The 24,622-nt window shown below is 52.5% G+C and overlaps 1 protein-coding gene across 1 annotated transcript in view; it reads right to left on the bottom strand.

The window, feature by feature from the left end:
• ANAPC4 (anaphase promoting complex subunit 4) overlaps positions 1–24,622 on the bottom strand; it is a 170,535-nt gene that overhangs the window by 71,239 nt on the left and 74,674 nt on the right. Inside the window, exons 9-14 of the mRNA XM_075329394.1 lie at positions 24,086–24,190; positions 23,929–24,012; positions 23,649–23,735; positions 21,677–21,741; positions 17,993–18,035; positions 17,830–17,906 (exon numbers count right to left, since the gene is read on the bottom strand). Coding sequence (XP_075185509.1) covers positions 17,830–17,906; positions 17,993–18,035; positions 21,677–21,741; positions 23,649–23,735; positions 23,929–24,012; positions 24,086–24,190 — 461 coding nt within the window. The remainder of the gene's footprint in view (positions 1–17,829; positions 17,907–17,992; positions 18,036–21,676; positions 21,742–23,648; positions 23,736–23,928; positions 24,013–24,085; positions 24,191–24,622) is intronic.

Here is a 24,622-nt window from a genome sequence, read left to right on the forward strand (position 1 = left end):
CTGTAGCCGTGGGAGATGATATCCCGCACCCACTGATCGGAGACGTGTTGAAACCACACGTCGCCAAAGTGGGAGAGCCTGCCACCGACCAAGGACGTTGCTGGCGCAGCCAGATAGTCAAGAGGAGGCTGCCTTAGTGGCAGCGGCTCCTCCGTTCTTCTGAGGACGCGGCTTCGCGCGCCAGCTGGGTTTTCGATCCTTGGCTGAGTTAGTGGACGAAGCTGAGGGCTTAGAGGATGACCAGTTAGAGGAACGAAAGGAACGAAACCTCGACTGGTTCCTGCCCTGGACAGGTTTCCTGGTTTTAGTTTGTGGCAAGGAAGTACTCTTCCCGCCAGTAGCTTCCTTAATAATTTCATCCAGTTGTTCACCGAACAGCCGGGACCCAGCAAAGGGGAGCCCAGCAAGGTACTTCTTAGAAGAAGCGTCTGCTTTCCACTCTCGAAGCCACAAGATCCTGCAGATCGCGAGGGAATTAGCGGAAGCCACCGCCGTGCGGTGAGAAGCCTCCAGAATGGCAGACATGGCATAGGATGAAAAAGCCGAAGCCTGGGAAGTTAAGGCAACCATCTCGGGTATAGAGTCCCTGGCGAGGGAATGTATCTCCGCCAGAGAGGCAGAAACTGCCTTAAGAGCCCACACTGCTGCAAAGGACGGGGAGAACGAGGCTCCTGCCGCCTCATATACAGATTTGGCCAGAAGGTCAACCTGGCGGTCAGTGGGATCCTTAAGAGAGGTGCCATCGGCCACAGATACGACTGTCCGGGCTGAGATTCTAGACACTGGAGGGTCTACCTTTGGTGAGTGAGCCCACTCCTTGACCACTTCTGGTGAAAAGGGAAAACGGTCATCAGAACTACGCTTTGGGAAGCGTTTGTCAGGACAGGCCCTGGGCTTGGTAACAGTGGCCTGAAAACTGGAGTGGTTAAAAAACATACTCCTTGCTCTTTTAGGTGAGGTAAACTGGTGTTTTTCTACCAGAGAGGCTTGTTCCTCTGACACTGGTGGATTGAGGTTCAGTACGGAGTTAATGGATCAAGTCACTAACATCCGCATCACCCTCAGATAAATCAATGGGGTACATAGAGGTAGCGTCTGAGCCCACAGTAAAAGTATCCTCCTCGCCCTGCAATTCAGCTCGTGAATCAGAGCCGTGGGACGAGGAAGGAGAAGAGTCCCTGCGCCTCCGTTTAGGAGGACGGGGTACTAAAACATGCTCTGTTAGCTCTGCAGAGCGAGTCGGAGCAGCAGAGGCGCCCTGAGAAGGGGGCTGTTGCATGGTCAGCAGAGTCCGGGACAGCTGTCCCATGGAGTCGGCAAAAGACTGGGAGATAGCACTGGAAAAAGATGCTACCCAAGCCGGGGGTTCAGCCACCGGGGCCGTAGCAGCCGGAGGGACCCCTGAGGAGGCTCCAGGCTGAGGCACCACTATGTTCGAGCAGGCATCACAATGTGGATATGTGCTCGGTTCAGGCAGAATGAGCTTACATGCAGTGCATATAGAGTAAAGCCTTGCAGCTTTGCTCCTAGTGAGAGACATGCTGCTGAGGTGGAGGCTCTGCAGTAAAGAATACACTCCTTTAGAATGACCCCCTGAGAGTGTATAATAAAGCCCACAATCAGAGGTTGTGGCTTACCAGACCGGTTTTTGTGTGCCCTCCGGATTCCACAGCTTGGACCCCCAGTGTTTGCAGAAGTTGCAGCAGCCGGCGCCGATCAGTGAGTGAACGCTGATAAAATTGCGCCGGAGTGAGGAGGGGGGGCGGGAACCGGAGGGCCAAGGAGAGATACAGGGGAGGGAAACATCTCCTCAGAGAGGAGTGTCTCTCCCCTGTGCTGAACGGCCGGTGGGCGGCGCCGCACTGTTCCCCTGCAAGACTGACATGCAGGGGAACTGAAAACGAAACTAGGCCGCAACTGAAGCCGGGGCCTAGATTTTTACATGCGGCCGACGAGCAGGCACCCTCGGCGCGGTTCTCAGGAAAAACCCAGAGAACCGGCCGGAAATCACAGCAGAGTTAAAAAACACACTCTCCCCTCAATAAATGTACCCGGGACCCCTGAATAACGTCTCAATACTTAGCTTTTGAGACGCAGGGCCAGGTCCCTGGGGGGGGGGTAAACGCTCCGTCCGGCAGGATCCTGACAGGGCTGCGGATGGAGACCGGTCTCCTGCAAAGCAGAGAGAACCGTGATGGCTCCCACTTCAAGCCAGAGCCTCAGAGAATGGTGAAGGAGCGCGGCATGTGAAGGCTCCAGCCTTGTAAAATCAACCTTAACAGCACCGCCGACACAGTGGGGTGAGAAGGGACATGCCGGGAGTCCAGACTGGACCCGCTTTTCTTCCAAATCTTTGAAATCAAAGAAGGGAATTTTGTTACTTACCGTAAATTCCTTTTCTTCTACCTCCTATTGGGAGACCCAGACGATTGGGTGTATAGCACTTCCTCCGGAGGCCACACAAAGCAATTACACTAAAAAGTGTAAGGCCCCTCCCCTTCTGGCTATACACCCCCAGTGGGATCACTGGCTCACCAGTTTTAGTGCAAAAGCAAGAAGGAGGAAAGCCAATAACTGGTTTAAACAAATTCACTCCGAAGTAACATCGGAGAACTGAAAACCATGCAACATGAACAACATGTGTACCCGAAAACAACCAAAAATCCCGAAGGACAACAGGGCGGGTGCTGGGTCTCCCAATAGGAGCTAGAAGAAAAGGAATTTACGGTAAGTAACAAAATTCCCTTCTTCTTCGGCGCTCCATTGGGAGACCCAGACGATTGGGACGTCCAAAAGCTGTCCCTGGGTGGGTAAAGAAATACCTCATGTTAGAGCTGCAAAGACAGCCCTCCCCTACGGGGAGGCAACTGCCGCCTGCAGGACTCTTCTACCTAGGCTGGCGTCCGCCGAAGCATAGGTATGCACCTGATAATGTTTGGTGAAAGTGTGCAGACTCGACCAGGTAGCTGCCTGGCACACCTGTTGAGCCGTAGCCTGGTGTCGTAATGCCCAGGACGCACCCACGGCTCTGGTAGAATGGGCCTTCAGCCCTGATGGAACCGGAAGCCCAGCAGAACGGTAGGCTTCAAGAATTGGTTCTTTGATCCATCGAGCCAGGGTGGCCTTGGAAGCCTGCGACCCTTTGCGCTTACCAGCGACAAGGACAAAGAGTGCATCCGAACGGCGCAGGGGCGCCGTGCGGGAAATGTAGATTCTGAGTGCTCTCACCAGATCTAACAAATGTAAATCCTTCTCATAGCGATGAACTGCATGAGGACAAAAAGAAGGCAAAGAGATATCCTGATTAAGATGAAAAGAGGATACCACCTTCGGGAGAAACTCCTGAATGGGTCGCAGCACTACCTTGTCCTGGTGGAAGACCAGGAAGGGAGCCTTGGATGACAGCGCTGCTAGCTCAGACACTCTCCGAAGAGATGTGATCGCTACCAGAAAAGCCACTTTCTGTGATAGTCTAGAAAGTGAAACCTCCCTCAGAGGCTCGAAGGGCGGCTTCTGGAGGGCAACCAGTACCCTGTTCAGATCCCATGGATCTAACGGCCGCTTGTACGGGGGTACGATATGACAAACCCCCTGCAGGAACGTGCGTACCTTAGAAAGTCGTGCTAGACGCTTCTGAAAAAAGACGGATAGCGCCGAGACTTGCCCTTTAAGGGAGCCGAGCGACAAACCTTTTTCTAACCCAGATTGCAGGAAAGAAAGAAATGTAGGCAATGCAAATGGCCAGGGAGACACTCCCTGAGCAGAGCACCAGGATAAGAATATCCTCCACGTTCTGTGGTAGATCTTAGCGGACGTGGGCTTCCTAGCCTGTCTCATGGTGGCAACGACCCCTTGGGATAATCCTGAAGACGCTAGGAACCAGGACTCAATGGCCACACAGTCAGGTTCAGGGCCGCAGAATTCCGATGGAAAAACGGCCCTTGGGACAGCAAGTCTGGTCGGTCTGGTAGTGCCCACGGTTGGCCGACCGTGAGATGCCACAGATCCGGATACCACGCCCTCCTTGGCCAGTCTGGGGCGACGAGTATGAAGCGGCTGCAGTCGGATCTGATCTTGCGTAGCACCCTGGGCAAGAGTGCCAGAGGTGGAAACACATAAGGGAGCCGGAACTGCGACCAATCTTGCACTAAGGCGTCTGCCGCCAGAGCTCTGTGATCGCGAGACCGTGCCATGAAGGTTGGGACCTCGTTGTTGTGCCGGGACGCCATTAAGTCGACGTCCGGCCTTCCCCAGCGGCGACAGATTTCCTGAAACACGTCCGGGTGAAGGGACCATTCCCCTGCGTCCATGCCCTGGCGACTGAGGAAGTCTGCTTCCCAGTTTTCTACGCCGGGGATGTGAACTGCGGATATGGTGGAGGCCGTGGCTTCCACCCACATCAGAATCCGCCGGACTTCCTGGAAGGCTTGCCGACTGCGTGTCCCCCCTTGGTGGTTGATGTATGCCACCGCTGTGGAGTTGTCCGACTGAATTCGGATCTGCCTTCCTTCCAGCCACTGCTGGAAGGCTAGTAGGGCAAGATACACTGCTCTGATTTCCAGAACATTGATCTGAAGGGTGGACTCCTGCTGGGTCCACGTACCCTGAGCCCTGTGATGGAGAAAAACTGCTCCCCATCCTGACAGACTCGCGTCTGTCGTGACCACCGCCCAGGACGGTGGTAGGAAGGATCTTCCCTGTGATAATGAGGTGGGAAGAAGCCACCACTGCAGAGAGTCCTTGGCCGTCTGGGAAAGGGAGACTTTCCTGTCCAGGGATGTTGACTTCCCGTCCCATTGGCGGAGAATGTCCCATTGAAGTGGGCGCAGATGAAACTGCGCAAACGGAACCGCCTCCATTGCCGCCACCATCTTCCCGAGGAAGTGCATGAGGCGTCTTAAGGAGTGCGACTGACTTTGAAGGAGAGCCTGCACCCCAGTCTGTAGTGACCGCTGCTTGTCCAGCGGAAGCTTCACTATCGCTGAGAGAGTATGAAACTCCATGCCAAGATACGTCAGTGATTGGGTCGGTAACAGAGTTGACTTTGAGAAGTTGATGATCCACCCGAACGTCTGGAGAGTCTCCAGTGCAACGTTCAGGCTGAGTTGGCATGCCTCCTGAGAGGGTGCCTTGACAAGTAGATCGTCCAAGTAAGGGATCACAGAGTGTCCCTGAGAGTGCAAGACTGCTACCACTGCCGCCATGACCTTGGTGAACACCCGTGGGGCTGTCGCCAGACCAAATGGCAGAGCTACGAACTGAAGATGGTCGTCTCCTATCACGAAGCGTAGAAAGCGTTGGTGCTCTGTAGCAATCGGCACGTGGAGATAAGCATCTTTGATGTCTATTGATGCTAGGAAATCTCCTTGAGACATTGAGGCAATGACTGAGCGGAGGGATTCCATCCGGAACCGCCTGGCGTTCACATGCTTGTTGAGCAGTTTTAGGTCCAGAACAGGACGGAATGAGCCGTCCTTTTTTGGCACCACAAAGAGATTGGAGTAAAAACCTTGTCCCTGTTCCCGAAGAGGAACAGGGACCACCACTCCTTCTGCTCTTAGAGAATGCACCGCCTGCAGAAGGGCATCTGCTCGGTCGGGATGTGGGGAAGTTCTGAAGAACCGAGGCGGAGGACGAGAACTGAACTCTATCCTGTACCCGTGAGACAAAATGTCTGTTACCCACCGGTCTTTGACCTGTGGCAGCCAAATGTCGCAAAAGCGGGAGAGCCTGCCACCGACCGAGGATGCGGAGGGAGACGGCCGAAAGTCATGAGGCAGCCGCCTTGGAAGCGGTACCTCCGGTTGCTTTCTTGGGGCGTGAGTGAGTCCGCCAGGAATCAGAGCTCCTTTGCTCTTTCTGAGTCCCTTTGGACGAGGAGAATTGGGGCTTGCCCGAGCCTCGAAAGGACCGAAACTTTGACTGCCACTTCCTCTGTTGAGGTTTGCTTGATCTGGGCTGGGGTAAGGAAGAGTCCTTACCTTTGGACTGTTTAATGATTTCCGCCAATTGCTCACCAAACAGTCTGTCTCCAGATAATGGCAAGCCGGTTAAACATTTTTTAGAAGCAGAATCTGCTTTCCATTCTTTTAACCACAAGGCTCTGCGCAAAACTACAGAGTTGGCGGATGCCATTGAGGTACGGCTCGTAGAGTCTAGTACCGCATTGATAGCGTAGGTCGCAAACGCAGTCATTTGCGTAGTTAAGGACGCCACTTGCGGCACTGCTGGACTTAAGAAAGAGTCCACCTGTGCCAGACCAGCTGAAATAGCTTGGAGCGCCCACACGGCCGCGAATGCTGGAGCAAACGACGCGCCAATAGCTTCATAGACAGATTTCAACCAAAGGTCCATCTGTCTGTCATTGGCATCTTTAAGTGAAGCCCCATCCTCCACTGCAACTATGGATCTAGCTGCAAGCCTGGATATTGGAGGGTCCACTTTTGGACACTGGGTCCAGCGTTTGACCACGTCAGGGGGAAAGGGATAACGTGTATCCTTCAGACGTTTGGAAAAACGCTTGTCCGGATAAGCATGGTGTTTCTGAATTGATTCTCTGAAGTCAGAGTGGTCCAGAAAAGTACTCAATTTCCGCTTGGGATACAGGAAATGGAATTTCTCCTGCTGGGCAGCTGCCTCCTCTGCTGAAGGGGCTGGGGGAGAAATATCCAACAGCCTATTGATGGCCGCTATAAGGTCATTTACCATGGCGTCACCATCTGGCGTATCCAAATTGAGTGCGGTGTCAGGACCAGACTCCTGATCACCCACCTCTGTCTCATCATATAGAGACCCTTCTCGCAGAGACCCTGACCCGCGTGACGACGTGGAGGGTCTCTCCCAGCGAGCTCGCTTAGGCGGCCTGGGACTGTCATCAGAGTCAGAGCCCTCAGCCTGTGATGCCTGGGACCCCCTTGAAGTACGGATTAGTTCCAACTGAGGGGGACCGGGGAACATAGACACAGCAGTGTCCATGGTCTGAGCAACTGGCCTGGACTGCAAGGTCTCCAGGATTTTTGTCATAGTCACAGACATTTTATCAGCAAAGACTGCAAATTCTGTCCCCGTCACCGGGGCAGGGTTCACAGGCGTCTCTGCCTGGGCCACTACTACCATAGACTCTGGCTGACGAAGTGCCACTGGGACTGAACATTGCACACAATGAGAGTCGTTGGAGCCTGCTGGTAGATTAGCCCCACATGCTGTACAAGCAGTGTATACAGCCCGTGCCTTGGCACCCTTGCGTTTTGTGGATGACATGTTGCTGTCTCCTCAGAGCAATATAGGGGTATACAGCCAAGAAGCGACCGTACAGTGCAGTATATATATATATATATCTGGTACAGGAAAAAGTACACCAATACACACTGTGGCACTAGTGGGGCCAGCACTAATGTGCTGCTTACCGCCCGCTAAACGCGGGTGTGTGGTCGCCAGAAATCCCTAGTCTGGGTCTCCCAGAGCCTGTGTCCGTCCTCCAGCCAGACTGCATGCAGGAATGGCTGCCGGCGTCCTGTGGAGGGGGGGGCGGGCCCTGGGCGTGCTCAGACCAAAAGCGGGAAACCTGCGTCCCACTGTGCCTAGTGAGAGGGCTGGAGCATGTAAATAAGGCTCCAGCCCTCGGCGCTGACGATTGCACAGCGTCTGTCCCATTCCCTGATTGACAGGGAGGGGGCGGGAACGAAGCGGAGCTAGGCCGCAAAAGCCGGGGACTAAATTTATAAGCGCCGCCGCCGTAAAAGCGCGGTCGGCGCTAAGTCCCCGGCGCACTACAAGTCCCAGCCGCGCCGCCGCTCCGAGAGTGGCCGGCGCGGTAGTTCCCAGCACATGAATTCACACAGCTAAGCTGCTGTGACTCAAACCCCAGCGTGGAGCGCTACTGTCCCCGGCGCACTAACACACCCAGCAAGTCTGGCGTGTGCGTGCCTGTCCGTACGGGGACACAGAGTACCTGAAAGTTGCAGGGCCTTGTCCCTGAACGGTACCCAGCTCCGTATCCAGCAGGTTCACTGGGTCTGTGGATGGAGCCCGGCCTCAGGGCTTGGGGGCCGGTAAGATCCCACTTCCTCAGAGCCCCTCAGGGGGATGGGGAAGGAAAACAGCATGTGGGCTCCAGCCTCTGTACCCGCAATGGGTACCTCAACCTTACAAACCACAAGTGGGGTAAGAAGGGAGCATGCTGGGGGCCCCATATGGGCCCTCTTTTCTTCCATCCGACATAGTCAGCAGCTACTGCTGACTAAACAGTGGAGCTATGCGTGGATGTCTGACCTCCTTCGCACAAAGCAGAAAACTGGTGAGCCAGTGATCCCACTGGGGGTGTATAGCCAGAAGGGGAGGGGCCTTACACTTTTTAGTGTAATTGCTTTGTGTGGCCTCCGGAGGCAGTGCTATACACCCAATCGTCTGGGTCTCCCAATGGAGCGCCGAAGAAAAATCTTAAAAATCAAAAATCAGAGGATGCATGTGTGTGTGTGACCTCCTGAACACAAAGCATTGAACTGGTTAGATTTGTCATCCAGGGGGTGTATATGCTCGGAGGGAGGAGCTACACTTTTAGTGTAGTACTTTGTGTGTCCTCCGGAGGCAGAAGCTATACACCCATGGTCTGGGTCTCCCATAAGGAACGATGAAGAAACACCACTTGCTAGTGATAGGTTGAAGAGATGGGTTAGGGCTGGGATGAGGACTGCGGTGATGTTGGGGATGAGGTGGGATGGGAGCGGGTCCAGTGCACAGGTGGTTAGATGTGATCTTGAGAGTAGAGTGGAGAGATTGTTTTCTGTCATGGTGGAGACGCTCGATTTGGAGGAATAAGGCTGAGTAGCGATGATGAGGGGCTGTGGTGATTGTGGGCCAAAGCTTGCTCTGATGTTGTCAATCTTCTGCTTGAAGAAAGAGGCAAAGTCTTCAGCTGAGAGGATAGGAGAGGGAGGTGGTGCTGGAGGACGGAGGAGAGGAGAGGGAGGTGGTGCCGGAGGACGGAGGAGAGGAGAGGGAGGTGGTGCCGGAGGACGGAGGAGAGGAGAGGGAGGTGGTGCCGGAGGACGGAGGAGAGAATGGAAAGTGTTGAATAGCTGTTTAGGGTTGTGGGATAGAGAGGATATGAGGGATGAGAAGTAGGTTTGTTTTGCAGCAGTGAGTGTGGACTTGAAAGTGGTCAGGGACTCTTTATATGCAATGAAGTGCTCAGTGGAATGAGACCTCTTCCATCTGCGCTCAGCAATTCTGGAAGCCTGTCTTAGTTCTTTAGTCTGCCTTGTGTGCCAGGGTTGCCTGTTGATTGGTCGGGTTTTGGTGTGTGTGAGGGGGGAAGCTGATTCGAGAGCTGCAGAGATTGTAGTGTTGTATAAAGTTGCAGCAGCATCTGCATCATGTAGAAATGCAATGTCTGTGAGAGGGAGAAGGGACTGAGAAGAAGGGAATTTTGTTACTTACCGTAAATTCCTTTTCTTCTAGCTCTTATTGGGAGACCCAGACGATTGGGTGTATAGCACTGCCTCCGGAGGCCACACAAAGCAATTACACTAAAAAGTGTAAGGCCCCTCCCCTTCTGGCTATACACCCCCAGTGGGATCACTGGCTCACCAGTTTTAGTGCAAAAGCAAGAAGGAGGAAAGCCAATAACTGGTTTAAACAAATTCACTCCGAGTAACATCGGAGAACTGAAAACCGTTCAACATGAACAACATGTGTACCCGCAAACAAACCAAAAATCCCGAAGGACAACAGGGCGGGTGCTGGGTCTCCCAATAAGAGCTAGAAGAAAAGGAATTTACGGTAAGTAACAAAATTCCCTTCTTCTTCGGCGCTCTATTGGGAGACCCAGACGATTGGGACGTCCAAAAGCTGTCCCTGGGTGGGTAAAGAAATACCTCATGTTAGAGCTGCAAGACAGCCCTCCCCTACGGGGAGGCAACTGCCGCCTGCAGGACTCTTCTACCTAGGCTGGCGTCCGCCGAAGCATAGGTATGCACCTGATAATGTTTGGTGAAAGTGTGCAGACTCGACCAGGTAGCTGCCTGGCACACCTGTTGAGCCGTAGCCTGGTGTCGTAATGCCCAGGATGCACCCACGGCTCTGGTAGAATGGGCCTTCAGCCCTGATGGAACCGGAAGCCCAGCAGAACGGTAGGCTTCAAGAATTGGTTCTTTGATCCATCGAGCCAGGGTGGCCTTAGAAGCCTGCGACCCTTTGCGCTTACCAGCAACAAGGACAAAGAGTGCATCCGAACGGCGCAAGGGCGCCGTGCGGGAAATGTAGATTCTGAGTGCTCTCACCAGATCTAACAAATGTAAATCCTTCTCATACCGATGAACTGCATGAGGACAAAACGAAGGCAAAGAGATATCCTGATTAAGATGAAAAGAGGATACCACCTTCGGGAGAAACTCCTGAATGGGGCGCAGCACTACCTTGTCCTGGTGGAAGACCAGGAAGGGAGCCTTGCATGAAAGCGCTGCCAGCTCAGACACTCTCCGAAGAGATGTGATCGCTACCAGAAAAACCACTTTCTGTGATAGTCTAGAAATTGAAACCTCCCTCAGAGGCTCGAAGGGCGGCTTCTGGAGGGCAACTAGTACCCTGTTCAGATCCCATGGATCTAACGGCCGCTTGTACGGGGGTACGATATGGCAAACCCCCTGTAGGAACGTGCGCACCTTAGGAAGGCGTGCCAAACGCCTCTGAAAAAAGACGGATAGCGCCGAGACCTGACCTTTAAGGGAGCCGAGCGACAAACCTTTTTCTAACCCAGATTGCAGGAAAGAAAGAAAGGTAGGCAATGCAAATGGCCAGGGAGACACTCCCTGAGCAGAGCACCAGGATAAGAATATCCTCCACGTTCTGTGGTAGATCTTAGCGGACGTGGGCTTCCTAGCCTGTCTCATGGTGGCAACGACCCCTTGGGACAATCCTGAAGACGCTAGGAACCAGGACTCAATGGCCACACAGTCAGGTTCAGGGCCGCAGAATTCCGATGGAAAAACGGTCCTTGGGACAGTAAGTCTGGTCGGTCTGGTAGTGCCCACGGTTGGCCGACCGTGAGCTGCCACAGATCCGGGTACCACGCCCTCCTCGGCCAGTCTGGGGCGACAAGTATGACGCGGCTGCAATCGGATCTGATCTTGCGTAGCACTCTGGGCAAGAGTGTCAGAGGTGGAAACACATAAGGGAGCCGGAACTGCGACCAATCTTGCACTAGGGCGTCTGCCGCCAGCGCTCTTTGATCGCGAGACCGTGCCATGAAGGTTGGGACCTTGTTGTTGTGCCGTGACGCCATTAGGTCGACGTCCGGCACCCCCCAGCGGTGACAGATTTCCTGAAACACGTCCGGGTGAAGGGACCATTCCCCTGCGTCCATGCCCTGGCGACTGAGGAAGTCTGCTTCCCAGTTTTCTACGCCGGGGATGTGAACTGCGGATATGGTGGAGGCTGTGGCTTCCACCCACATCAGAATCCGCCGGACTTCCTGGAAGGCTTGCCGACTGCGTGTCCCCCCTTGGTGGTTGATGTATGCCACCGCTGTGGAGTTGTCCGACTGAATTCGGATCTGCCTTCCTTCCAGCCACTGCTGGAAGGCTAGTAGGGCAAGATACACTGCTCTGATTTCCAGAACATTGATCTGAAGGGTGGACTCCTGCTGGGTCCACGTACCCTGAGTCCTGTGGTGGAGAAAAACTGCTCCCCACCCTGACAGACTCGCGTCTGTCGTGACCACCGCCCAGGATGGGGGTAGGAAGGATCTTCCCTGTGATAATGAGGTGGAAAGAAGCCACCACTGCAGAGAGTCCTTGGCCGTCTGGGAAAGGGAGACTTTCCGGTCCAGGGATGTTGACTTCCCGTCCCATTGGCGGAGAATGTCCCATTGAAGTGGGCGCAGATGAAACTGCGCAAACGGAACCGCTTCCATTGCCGCCACCATCTTCCCGAGGAAGTGCATGAGGCGTCTTAAGGAGTGCGACTGACTCTGAAGGAGAGCCTGCACCCCAGTCTGTAGTGACCTCTGCTCGTCCAGCGGAAGCTTCACTATCGCTGAGAGAGTATGAAACTCCATGCCAAGATACGTTAGTGATTGGGTCGGTGACAGATTTGACTTTGAGAAGTTGATGATCCACCCGAACGTCTGGAGAGTCTCCAGTGCAACAGCCAAGCTGAGTTGGCATGCCTCTTGAGAGGGTGCCTTGACCAGTAGATCGTCCAAGTAAGGGATCACAGAGTGTCCCTGAGAGTGCAAGACTGCTACCACTGCCGCCATGATCTTGGTGAACACCCGTGGGGCTGTCGCTAGACCAAATGGCAGAGCTACGAACTGAAGATGGTCGTCTCCTATCACGAAGCGTAGAAAGCGTTGGTGCTCTGTAGCAATCGGCACGTGGAGATAAGCATCCTTGATGTCTATTGATGCTAGGAAATCTCCTTGAGACATTGAGGCAATGACTGAGCGGAGGGATTCCATCCGGAACCGCCTGACGTTCACATGCTTGTTGAGCAGTTTTAGGTCCAGAACAGGACGGAATGAGCCGTCCTTTTTTGGCACCACAAAGAGATTGGAGTAAAAACCTTGACCTCGTTCCTGAAGAGGAACAGGGACCACCACTCCTTCTGCTCTTAGAGAATGCACCGCCTGCAGAAGGGCATCTGCTCGGTCGGGATGTGGGGAAGTTCTGAAGAACCGAGGCGGAGGACGAGAACTGAACTCTATCCTGTACCCGTGAGACAAAATGTCTGTTACCCACCGGTCTTTGACCTGTGGCAGCCAAATGTCGCAAAAGCGGGAGAGCCTGCCACCGACCGAAGATGCGGAGGGAGGCGGCCGAAAGTCATGAGGCAGCCGCCTTGGAAGCGGTACCTTCGGTTGCTTTCTTGGGGCGTGAGTGAGCCCGCCAGGAATCAGAGCTCCTTTGCTCTTTCTGAGTCCCTTTGGACGAGGAGAATTGGGGCTTGCCCGAGCCTCGAAAGGACCGAAACTTTGACTGCCACTTCCTCTGTGGAGGTTTGCTTGATCTGGGCTGGGGTAAGGAGGAGTCCTTACCTTTGGACTGTTTGATGATTTCCGCCAATTGCTCACCAAACAGTCTGTCTCCAGATAATGGCAAGCTGGTTAAACATTTTTTAGAAGCAGAATCTGCTTTCCATTCCTTTAACCACAAGGCTCTGCGCAAAACTACAGAGTTGGCAGATGCCATTGAGGTACGGCTCGTAGAGTCCAGTACCGCATTGATAGCGTAGGTCGCAAACGCAGACATTTGCGTAGTTAGGGACGCCACTTGCGGCACTGCTGGACGTATGAGAGAGTCCACCTGTGCCAGACCAGCTGAAATAGCTTGAAGCGCCCACACGGCCGCGAATGCTGGAGCAAACGACGCGCCGATAGTTCATAGACAGATTTCAACCAAAGGTCCACCTGTATGTCATTGGCATCTTTAAGTGAAGCCCCATCCTCCACTGCAACTATGGATCTAGCTGCAAGCCTGGATATTGGAGGGTCCACTTTTGGACACTGGGTCCAGCGTTTGACCACGTCAGGGGGAAAAGGATACCGTGTATCCTTAAGGCGTTTAGAAAAACGCTTGTCCGGATAAGTATTATGTTTCTGGATGGATTCTCTGAAGTCAGAGTGGTCCAGAAAAGTACTCAATTTACGCTTGGGATACAGGAAATGGAATTTCTCCTGCTGTGCAGCTGCCTCCTCTGCAGAAGGGGCTGGGGGAGAAATATCCAACAGCCTATTGATGGCCGCTATAAGGTCATTTACCATGGCGTCACCATCTGGCGTATCCAAATTGAGTGCGGCGTCAGGACAAGAATCCTGATCATCTGAACCCTCATATAGGGACCCTTCTCGCTGAGACCCTGATCCACGTGATGACGTGGAGGGTCTCTCCCAGCGAGCTCGCTTAGGCGGACTGGGACTGTCATCGGAGTCAGAGCCCTCAGCCTGTGATGCCTGGGACCCCCTTGAAGTACGGATTAGTTCCAACTGAGGGGGACCGGGGAACATAGACACAGCAGTGTCTATGGTCTGAGCAACTGGCCTGGACTGCAAGGTTTCCAGGATTTTTGTCATAGTCACAGACATTTTATCAGCAAATACTGCAAATTCTGTCCCCGTCACCGGGGCAGGGTTCACAGGCGTCTCTGCCTGGGCTACCACCACAGTAGGCTCTGGCTGACGAAGTGCCACTGGGACTGAACATTGCACACAATGAGAGTCGTTGGAGCCTGCTGGTAGATTAGCCCCACATGCTGTACAAGCAGTGAGGACAGCCCGTGCCTTGGCACCCTTGCGTTTTGCGGATGACATGCTGTTGTCTCCTCAAAGCAATCTAGGGTGTACAGCCAAGAAGCGACCTTACAGTGCAGTATTAAATATATCTAGACACAGCAGTGTCTATGTACAGCGAAAAATATAACACTGTGGCACTAGTGGGGCTGCACGTATGTGCTGCTTACCGCCCGCTGAGCGCGGGTGTGTGGTCGCCAGAAACCCGTAGCCTGGGTCCCCCAGAGCCTGCGTGCGTTCTCCAGCCAGACTGCATGTGTATAATGGCTGCCGGCGTCCTGGGGAGCTGCAAGGCTGGGGGCGGGCCTAGGGCGTGCACAGAGAAAAAAGCGCGAAGCCTGTGTCCTACTGTGCTCAGTGAGAGGGCTGGAGCATGTAAATCGTGCCCCAGCCCTCGGCGCTGCCGATTGAATAACGTCTCTCCCCTACCCTGATTGACAGGGTGGGGGGCGTTAACGAAGCGGAGCTAGGCCGCAGAAAGCCGGGGACTAAAGTTAGAAGCGCCGCCGCCGTAAAAGCGCGGTCGGCGCGACCCCGGCGCACTACAAGTCGCAGCTGCGCCATCGCTCCAGGGGCGGTCGGCGCGGCGATCCACACACATAAAGTCCCCCAGTAATCTGCGGGGACTATAAGCCCAGCGCACAGCGCTACAGTCCCCGGCGCACTAGCACACCCAGCAAGCCTGGAGTGTGCGTGGCCTGCCATACGGGGACACAGAGTACCTGAAAGTTGCAGGGCCTTGTCCCTGAACGGCACTCCCGCTCCACATCCAGCAGGTTCTATGGGTCTGTGGATGGAGCCCGGCCTCAGGGCTTGGTGGCCGGTAAGATCCCACTTCCACAGAGCCCCTCAGGGGGATGGGGAAGGAAAGCAGCATGTGGGCTCCAGCCTCCGTACCCGCAATGGGTACCTCAACCTTACAAACCACAAGTGGGGTGAGAAGGGAGCATGCTGGGGGCCCTAGTATGGGCCCTCTTTTCTTCCATCCGACATAGTCAGCAGCTACTGCTGACTAAACAGTGGAGCTATGCGTGGATGTCTGACCTCCTTCGCACAAAGCAGAAAACTGGTGAGCCAGTGATCCCACTGGGGGTGTATAGCCAGAAGGGGAGGGGCCTTACACTTTTTAGTGTAATTGCTTTGTGTGGCCTCCGGAGGCAGTGCTATACACCCAATCGTCTGGGTCTCCCACTAGAGCGCCGAAGAAAGGGCGTGTAAATCAATGTGTTTGATATTTCTGCGAGGGTGTGAAAGTTTGTGGAGGGGGGGGTTGCGTACTTGGAGAAGAGAGGGAAGAGACTGTGAGTAGGTTGTGGTCAGACAGGGGGAGAGGTGAGTTAGAGAGGTTAGATAGGGAACAGAGGCGAGTGAAAATGAGGTCCAGCGTGTGGCCATCTTTGTGAGTAGCTGCAGAAGACCATTGAGTGAGGCCAAAGGAGGAAGCGAGTGTTAGAAGTTTAGAGACAGATGAGTGGGAAGTGTCAATGGGGATGTTTAAATCACCCATGATGAAGATGGGGATGTCGGTGGAAAGGAAGTGTAGTAGCCAGGTGGTGAAATGGTCAAAAAAGGCAGTGACTGGCCCTGGAGGGCGGTAAATGACAGCCAGTTGAAGGTTGGAAGGGGCGTAGATGCGTACGGAGTGCACCTCAAAAGAGGGGAGAGTAACCGAGGGTGGCAGTGGAATTGGTGTAAAGGAGCATTGGTTGGACAGAAGCAAACCAACTCTTCCACCATGCTTGTTACTGGGGCGGGGTGTGTGAGAGAGTTGGAGACCACCATAAGAAAGTGCAGCAGGAGAGGCTGTGTCAGAGGGGGTGAGCCAGGAGAGGCAGTGTCAGAGGGGGTGAGCCAGGAGAGGCAGTGTCAGAGGGGGTGAGCCAGGAGAGGCAGTGTCAGAGGGGGTGAGCCAGGAGAGGCAGTGTCAGAGGGGGTGAGCCAGGAGAGGCAGTGTCAGAGGGGGTGAGCCAGGAGAGGCAGTGTCAGAGGTGGTGAGCCAGGTTTCTGTGATGGCGAGGAAGGAGAGTTTATTAGTGATGAAAACACCATGAATGTAGGAAAGTTTGTTGCAGACAGAGCGAGCGTTCCATAGAGCTCCTGTTAGTGGGACTGGGGCAGCGGGGGCTGGGTGAATGGGTATGAGGTTTGATAGGGTGCGGAAATTTGTGTTAGGTTGTGAATGAGGGTTTGAAGTGACAATGGGGATGTGGTGAGGAGGACCAGGATTAGGAGCGATATCCCCAGCAGTGAGAAGCAGTGAGAGTGTTAGTAGGTGGGAGCAGGAGAGGCCATGAGATGGTTGTGTGTGTCTGGAGAGACAGGGTGAAATATGGAAGAAAATATCTGAGGGGAAGGTGAGATGGGTGGGGAGGATGGAGGGAGAGATGGGTGGGGAGGATGGAGGGAGAGATGGGTGGGGAGGATGGAGGGAGAGATGGGTGGGGAGGATGGAGGGAGAGATGGGTGGGGAGGATGGAGGGAGAGATGGGTGGGGAGGATGGAGGGAGAGATGGGTGGGGAGGATGGAGGGAGAGATGGGTGGGGAGGATGGAGGGAGAGATGGGTGGGGAGGATGGAGGGAGAGATGGGTGGGGAGGATGGAGGGAGAGATGGGTGGGGAGGATGGAGGGAGAGATGGGTGGGGAGGATGGAGGGAGAGATGGGTGGGGAGGATGGAGGGAGAGATGGGTGGGGAGGATGGAGGGAGAGATGGGTGGGGAGGATGGAGGGAGCGATGGGTGGGGAGGATGGAGGGAGAGATGGGTGGGGAGGATGGAGGGAGCGATGGGTGGGGAGGATGGAGGGAGAGATGGGTGGGGAGGATGGAGGGAGCGATGGGTGGGGAGGATGGAGGGAGCGATGGGTGGGGAGGATGGAGGGAGAGATGGGTGGGGAGGATGGAGGGAGTGATGGGTGGGGAGGATGGAGGGAGAGATGGGTGGGGAGGATGGAGGGAGCGATGGGTGGGGAGGATGGAGGGAGCGATGGGTGGGGAGGATGGAGGGAGAGATGGGTGGGGAGGATGGAGAGAGAGATGGGTGGGGAGGATGGAGGGAGAGATGGGTGGGGAGGATGGAGGGAGAGATGGGTGGGGAGACTGGAGGGAGAGATGGGTGGGGAGGATGGAGGGAGATATGGGTGGGGAGGATGGAGGGAGAGATGGGTGGGGAGGATGGAGGGAGAGATGAAAAGTTCATTACTGGGTTTAGGGATCAGAGGGTGCAGTAGAAAGTGAAGCATTATAGGGGTGAAAGTTAAGAGACACACAAACATTGTTTACAGTGACTATGTATGCAGTTACCTTCCGGTCACTTCCGGCTCAATTCTGGCCTAATTCAATGCAGTATACTTATATGGTGCATACATTATCTGCACACAAGACATATGTCTTGTCAGATAATGCTTGCAGAGGGTCTGCGTCCGGTGCGGTTTGCACTAATATCTCTAGTAACGAGTACGGGCCTGAAGACATTGATGATGACCATACGGACTCACACGATTCGGCACTTAGTAATATTTGGACGCCCATGATTATGACAGGTTACCTCTGCAGATGACTGATGACTAGTTTTTGAATGGTGGAGTATGAAGACTCAACAGACTGGCCGAGCTTCTTCAGACCCTGATAAGAGAAAAAAAAAAACGGGAAAATCAATTACTTTTTACTATACTTTTACCTTGATTGAGAAGAGAGAAGTGAGCACTCACTTTCACGGTTAGCTGATTCATCAGGAGCGCTTGCAGCTCAGGACTAGAGGCCAAAAACAAAAAATGCAAGTGTGAGAGAACAGAATCCATTTTCTTCTTATATTATCCATCTTGTCTGATAGCTAATGATGTCACAGAGTTCAGCTAACTCTAATGGGCGGGGAAGTTTCACATTTCTGTTCACGCCCTATTGTTCTTATTGGTGCATAGTTCGGAGTAGTTATTTCTTTGTTTGAGGTACTACATAAACTGGTAACATGATGTAATAAAGCAGAAACTTTCAGTACACCACAAAGCATGTGTGCTGTATTGAGTTCCTGAGCGCTTGTAAAACAAATCTCATTAATTTGGAGTTCAAGAGGCATAGAAGGAGTGCATTTCGCTCACACAAGTATCAGACTGAATCAAGTGATGCCTTTACATTCGGGACCATTCATGAGACCGGAAGGGGAGTTCAGGCCCCATCTGCAAGTCCATTTTCAATCACTGTTTTATCATGGACAGAAAAGAAGGGAATTTTGTTTACTTACCGTAAATTCCTTTTCTTCTAGCTCCAATTGGGAGACCCAGACAATTGGGTGTATAGGCTATGCCTCCGGAGGCCGCACAAAGTATTACACTTAAAAGTGTTAAGCCCCTCCCCTTCTGCCTATACACCCCCCGTGCTCCCACGGGCTCCTCAGTTTTGGTGCAAAAGCAAGAAGGAGGAAAAAGAATTATAAACTGGTTTAAAGTAACTTCAATCCGAAGGAATATCGGAGAACTGAAACCATTCAACATGAACAACATGTGTACACAAAAAAACAGGGGCGGGTGCTGGGTCTCCCAATTGGAGCTAGAAGAAAAGGAATTTACGGTAAGTAAACAAAATTCCCTTCTTCTTTGTCGCTCCATTGGGAGACCCAGACAATTGGGACGTCCAAAAGCAGTCCCTGGGTGGGTAAAATAATACCTCGTAAGAGAGCCGTAAAACGGCCTCTTCCTACAGGTGGGCAACCGCCGCCTGAAGGACTCGTCTACCTAGGCTGGCATCCGCCGAAGCATAGGTATGCACCTGATAGTGTTTCGTGAAAGTGTGCAGGCTCGACCAGGTAGCCGCCTGACACACCTGCTGAGCCGTAGCCTGGTGCCGCAAAGCCCAGGACGCTCCCACGGCTCTGGTAGAATGGGCCTTCAGCCCTGAGGGAACCGGAAGCCCAGCCGAACGGTAGGCTTCGAGAATTGGCTCCTTCATCCACCGAGCCAAGGTTGATTTGGAAGCCTGTGACCCTTTACGCTGGCCAGCGACAAGGACAAAGAGTGCATCTGAGCGGCGCAGGGGCGCCGTACGAGAAATGTAGAGTCTGAGTGCTCTCACCAGATCTAACAAGTGCAAATCCTTTTCACATTGGTGAACTGGATGAGGACAAAAAGAAGGTAAGGAGATATCCTGATTGAGATGAAAGGGGGATACCACCTTAGGGAGAAATTCCGGAACCGGACGCAGAACCACCTTGTCCTGGTGAAAAACCAGGAAAGGGGCTTTGCATGACAGCGCTGCTAGCTCAGACACTCTCCGAAGTGAAGTGACTGCTACTAGAAAAACCACTTTCTACGAAAGGCGTGAGAGAGAAATATCTCTCATTGGCTCGAATGGTGGTTTCTGAAGAACCAGCAGCACCCTCTGTTCAGATCCCAGGGTTCTAACGGCCGCTTGTAAGGAGGAACGATGTGACAAACCCCCTGCAGGAACGTGCGTACCTGTGGAAGTCTGGCTAGGCGCTTCTGGAAAAACACAGAGAGCGCTGAGACTTGTCCCTTAAGGGAGCCGAGCGACAAACCCTTTTCCAGTCCAGATTGAAGGAAGGACAGAAAAGTGGGCAAGGCAAAAGGCCAGGGAGAAAAACCCTGAGCAGAGCACCATGACAGGAAAATTTTCCACGTCCTGTGGTAGATCTTGGCGGACGTTGGCTTCCTAGCCTGTCTCATAGTGGCAATGACGTCTTGAGATAACCCTGAAGACGCTAGGATCCAGGACTCAATGGCCACACAGTCAGGTTGAGGGCCGCAGAATTCAGATGGAAAAACGGCCCTTGAGATAGCAAGTCTGGTCGGTCTGGTAGTGCCCACGGTTGGCCGACCGTGAGATGCCACAGATCCGGGTACCACGACCGCCTCGGCCAGTCTGGAGCGACGAGGATGACGCGGCGGCAGTCGGCCCTGATCTTGCGTAACCCTCTGGGCAACAGTGCCAGCGGAGGAAACACATAAGGGAGCTGAAACTGCGACCAATCCTGAACTAAGGCGTCTGCCGCCAGAGCTCTGGGATCTTGAGACCGTGCCATGAACGTCGGTACCTTGTTGTTGTGCCGGGACGCCATGAGGTCGACGTCCGGCACCCCCCAGCGGCAACAGATCTCCTGAAACACGTCCGTCCTTCGCACAAAGCAAAAAACTGAGGAGCCCGTGGGAGCACGGGGGGTGTATAGGCAGAAGGGGAGGGGCTTAACACTTTTAAGTGTAATACTTTGTGCGGCCTCCGGAGGCATAGCCTATACACCCAATTGTCTGGGTCTCCCAATGGAGCGACAAAGAAAGTACCCATTACAGTCTATGGGGTTGTCCAGAGGTCTTTTTTGAGGGGTGAAAATAACTGAGATATGTCAATTTTTTATCATATTTTCAGATTGACATCACCCATTCAGGTAAAAAAAAAAAAAAGAAATAATCATGGATAGCACTTGGTGCCATTCGTGTCTCATATAAAAGTAGTCCCACTTTATAGTAGCTAATGTGTGGGGAAGCTTGCTTTTTTTGCATATGAGAAAACAAACCCCACACTGATGGTAAAAATTGGTCAAATAAATTAAGAAAAAAAAATGGATGCAAATAAGATGAGGATAAACAATAATGATGTCTGAATGGGGCCTTACGCTATCAAATTTCTTACCATAATGTGTAACAAATAAATTGGCGTTCATTTAAAGGAAGACCTACAATTTGCCATAATTATCTATTTTTCTTACCTTTTGTAAATGCGGCTGTTCTCCTGAATCTGACGATGTTTTTCTTTTGTTCCTGTGACTCTCCGTTCCTGAGATATGACCTCCTCTTTCCTCTATGTAAATCTAGCCTTTTATGCTAAGGGGTGTGGCGCTTGCACCCACATGGAAGTGGTCAGGATCACGCCCCCTTTGCGTAAAAGACTAAATTTTATATACATAGAATAGGGGCTCGTATCTCAGGAACCGAGAGTCACAGGAACAAAAGAAAAACAGCGCCGGAATCAGGAGAACAGCGGCGTTTACACCCCATAAAAAATGACATATTTATGACAAATAACAGATTTACTTTAAAAGCTTTTTAACGTGGTTTGTTACCTCCTTAAAACACTGTCCAATGGAATACACCCTGTTTCTTTTTTGTTAGATTTATATACATAATATATGATTCGGTATGTCAGAAGCATGGGGTACTCCAGTAGGACCCTATACACCACTATAGGCATCGGATTATTGCTCTGTACAATCTACTGGTGTAAATGAGACTTGAAAAATGGCCGAGATACATTAAAAAAAGTTAAATATATGATATAAATGAATTCGCATAATGCAAATGTGTCAAAATAAAACTCATTAATGCTCCCCCAAAAAAGGGTGACAGATGCTCCTCTTGTCCCACTACGAGTCTGGGCTCTGACGTTACCTTGCTTTACCCCAAAGCAGAAGCTGCATGAATTCATCCTGGACTGACGTTGTTGTATTTTTTTCCTAAAAGCAAAAAGAATATTATTTATATTAGGAAAGAAAAAAAAAGTAAAAAGGTCACAGATTTGGCTTTTGTTCGCTCCAGATTTGAGCCTTTTGCCCAAGGTTTGTGCAGATGGATACCTCTGGTGTACGCCGATATACACATACAGTAGCATATGTTGCCCATAGGTCTCCATATTATTTGATAGTGTGAGGGCCTAGGCTATGAATCAGATGTCCGATATAATAAGATCGTCTGTCTTTGTATAACCATTAGAGTTGAGCGGACTTACAATAATCCGGGTCCGGTGGATCAGCCGCGGGTTGGCAAAGAAGTCCGGATCCGATCCGGAGTTCGGACCTATATAAGTGAATGGGGAGCGGATCCGGGGACGAGAGAGAGGGGAGAGAGAGGAGTTGGACCCAGATGGGACGGTGAAACCGCGCGGATCCGGATTTTTAAAGTTCGGGTCCGCTCAAGACTAATAACCATTGCTTAAATGCTATCATGTATACTAGGATGCACCTTCTGGAATGTATTATTGAAACTAATTATGCTAAGCTGAACAATGCAGGCATTCAGGAGACCACCTCAAACTGGTCCCCTGAGTGCCAGTAACAAGCTGCTGACATACGTGCATAGACTTTTGCTTATCTCCAGGTGCCTTATCAAGGACAGTATAGTCTTGTAGGAAACTTTAGCCAAATAAGGGAATAAGTGAAACCAAGTTAGATTAATAGCAATACGGATGTACTGAGTGAACTGTATAACTGTGGTTTTTTTTACAAAACATGGGTTAGAAGAGCAATGTGCTTCTCCCGGATAGAGATACGTCTCTGTGTGGTCATTTTTCCTGATTCATATACATCTGCGCAGACCTGATTTGGAATCCTTCTCCGAGACCCTGAGAGACCCCCTAGAGGTCTCCCCCAACAAAAGAATTAAACCATATACCGTATTTTTCGGATTATAAGACGCACTTTTCTTCCCAAAAATTTGGGAGGAAACTGGGGGGTGCGTCTTAAAATCCGAATATAGCTTTACTTGGGGTTCCTGTCTTCGCGGCGATCGGGTGCCTGTGGCTGCGTGCAAGCGGCCGGGTACCTGTGTTTGAGTGCGGGTGGCAGCCGGGTACCTGTGTGGATGCGTGCGGGCAGCAGTAGGGTGCCTGTGCCTGCGTGCGGGCAGCAGCCGGGTGCCTGTGTGCAGGAGGCAGCCGGCACTGACAGGCACCCGGCTGCCTCCCGCACACAGGCACCCGGCTGCCTCCCGCACACAGCCACAGGTACCCGGATGCCGCCCACACACAGCCACAGGTACCCGGCTGCCTCCCGAACGCACGCAAGCACAGGTACCCGGCTGCTTGCACGCAGGGTGGGCGGGCAGCCTGCTGGCTGCCACTCTGTGCGTGCGGGCGGGTGTGCAGCAGGTTACCCAGTTTGTCCGCGGTCTCAGTTTGAAATGATGGTGCCGGGAGCGGGCGCGTGCGCAATTGGAGCTCTTGGATGAGAGCTCTATCTGCGCACGCGCCGCTCCAGGTGCCATCATTTGAACCGGGACCACTGACACTGGGACACTCACTGCACCGGCCTGCTGCACGACTCACCCGCCGCCGCCACTACGGACCCCGCGGCTCCTGCCACCACAGACACCACCGCACCTGCCACCACGGACAGCGCTGCCACTGACCTGCTGCGCCTACCAGCACAACCTCTGCCTCCTGTGACCCCGCTTCACCACCACTGCTGCCCCCCTCCGGGTAAGAGAACGCCGGAGTATAAGACGGACTCAATTTTTCTTTTTTACCTTTTTTTATGTCTAAATCTGGGGTGCGTCTCATAATCCAGTGCTTCTTAAAAAGCGAAAAATACGGTACATAAAATTTGTATCAACCCTTTAAGTCATAATCATCTCGATTTGCACGTACCTGTACAAACTTGGTGAGCCGAGAGTCCATCTGCATGAGAATTTCTTCCCACGCTTCACACATACACGTCAGGGATAACTTCAAATACTGCATACAATGCCAAAAAATGATTGCAAAAAAGAAAAAACAACATAAAATTTCTATCTCCTTATACTACCAGCCCGGACTCTGCTTGATAGAGTTCATACAGATCAGCACATACGAGTTGTATACGGCTGTGATACAGCACATAGATGTCTATGGGCACCTACTATCCAGCAGGCGACTTAGAACAAACTACCTGAAGAAGAGTAGAAATGTGGGTGAATTTTCTCGCCATTCGGGTCATCTCAGGTAAATATTCGGACAGTAAACTAGTATCCAGCTAGGAAAGAAAGAAAAACAGATATAAAATCCAAACTGTGGCTGGTCCTCCCTGCCCAGAATACGCTCCTCACCTGGAAATAGGTGATCGCCGACGTTGTGTTTGTAGGCAGCTCCGTAACGACAGAAAGGGACTTTAAATCGCTGGCCAAGCACAAGCCGAGGCACGAACCAAACACCTGAGAGCGAAAAGTAGGAGGACAGACATGAACATGGCTACAGACAGGGGGCGCTATCATGTGCTCGATGGCGGACAAGCAGCAGAAAAGGAAACAGGGCATGCATGTTTAAAGATTTGCCTGTTTTCCTAATTGTTTTCTGCAGCCTTCAACAAATAAGGAAGCATGAGTGCATGTCATAGATCACGTATGAGACCACAGATACGTCACGTGCCCCTGTACGGAGCACCCAGGACGAATGTGTGTAATGCATGTGTGCAAATGCTTACGTAAAGCACACTAGAAGAAAGTATAATGATATGCTGTTTAATGCTGTGTATATATATATATATATATATGTGTACAGAGTGTCCACCCATATCCTCTCCACCGCTATTAACTTGAGAAAGGCGGCAGCTATAGGCATAGAAGTGGTGTCTAGGTATAGTAAAG

This window comes from Anomaloglossus baeobatrachus, chromosome 11 (genome assembly GCF_048569485.1).
Source record: "Anomaloglossus baeobatrachus isolate aAnoBae1 chromosome 11, aAnoBae1.hap1, whole genome shotgun sequence".
In the NCBI taxonomy this organism is placed as follows: Eukaryota; Metazoa; Chordata; class Amphibia; order Anura; family Aromobatidae; genus Anomaloglossus; species Anomaloglossus baeobatrachus.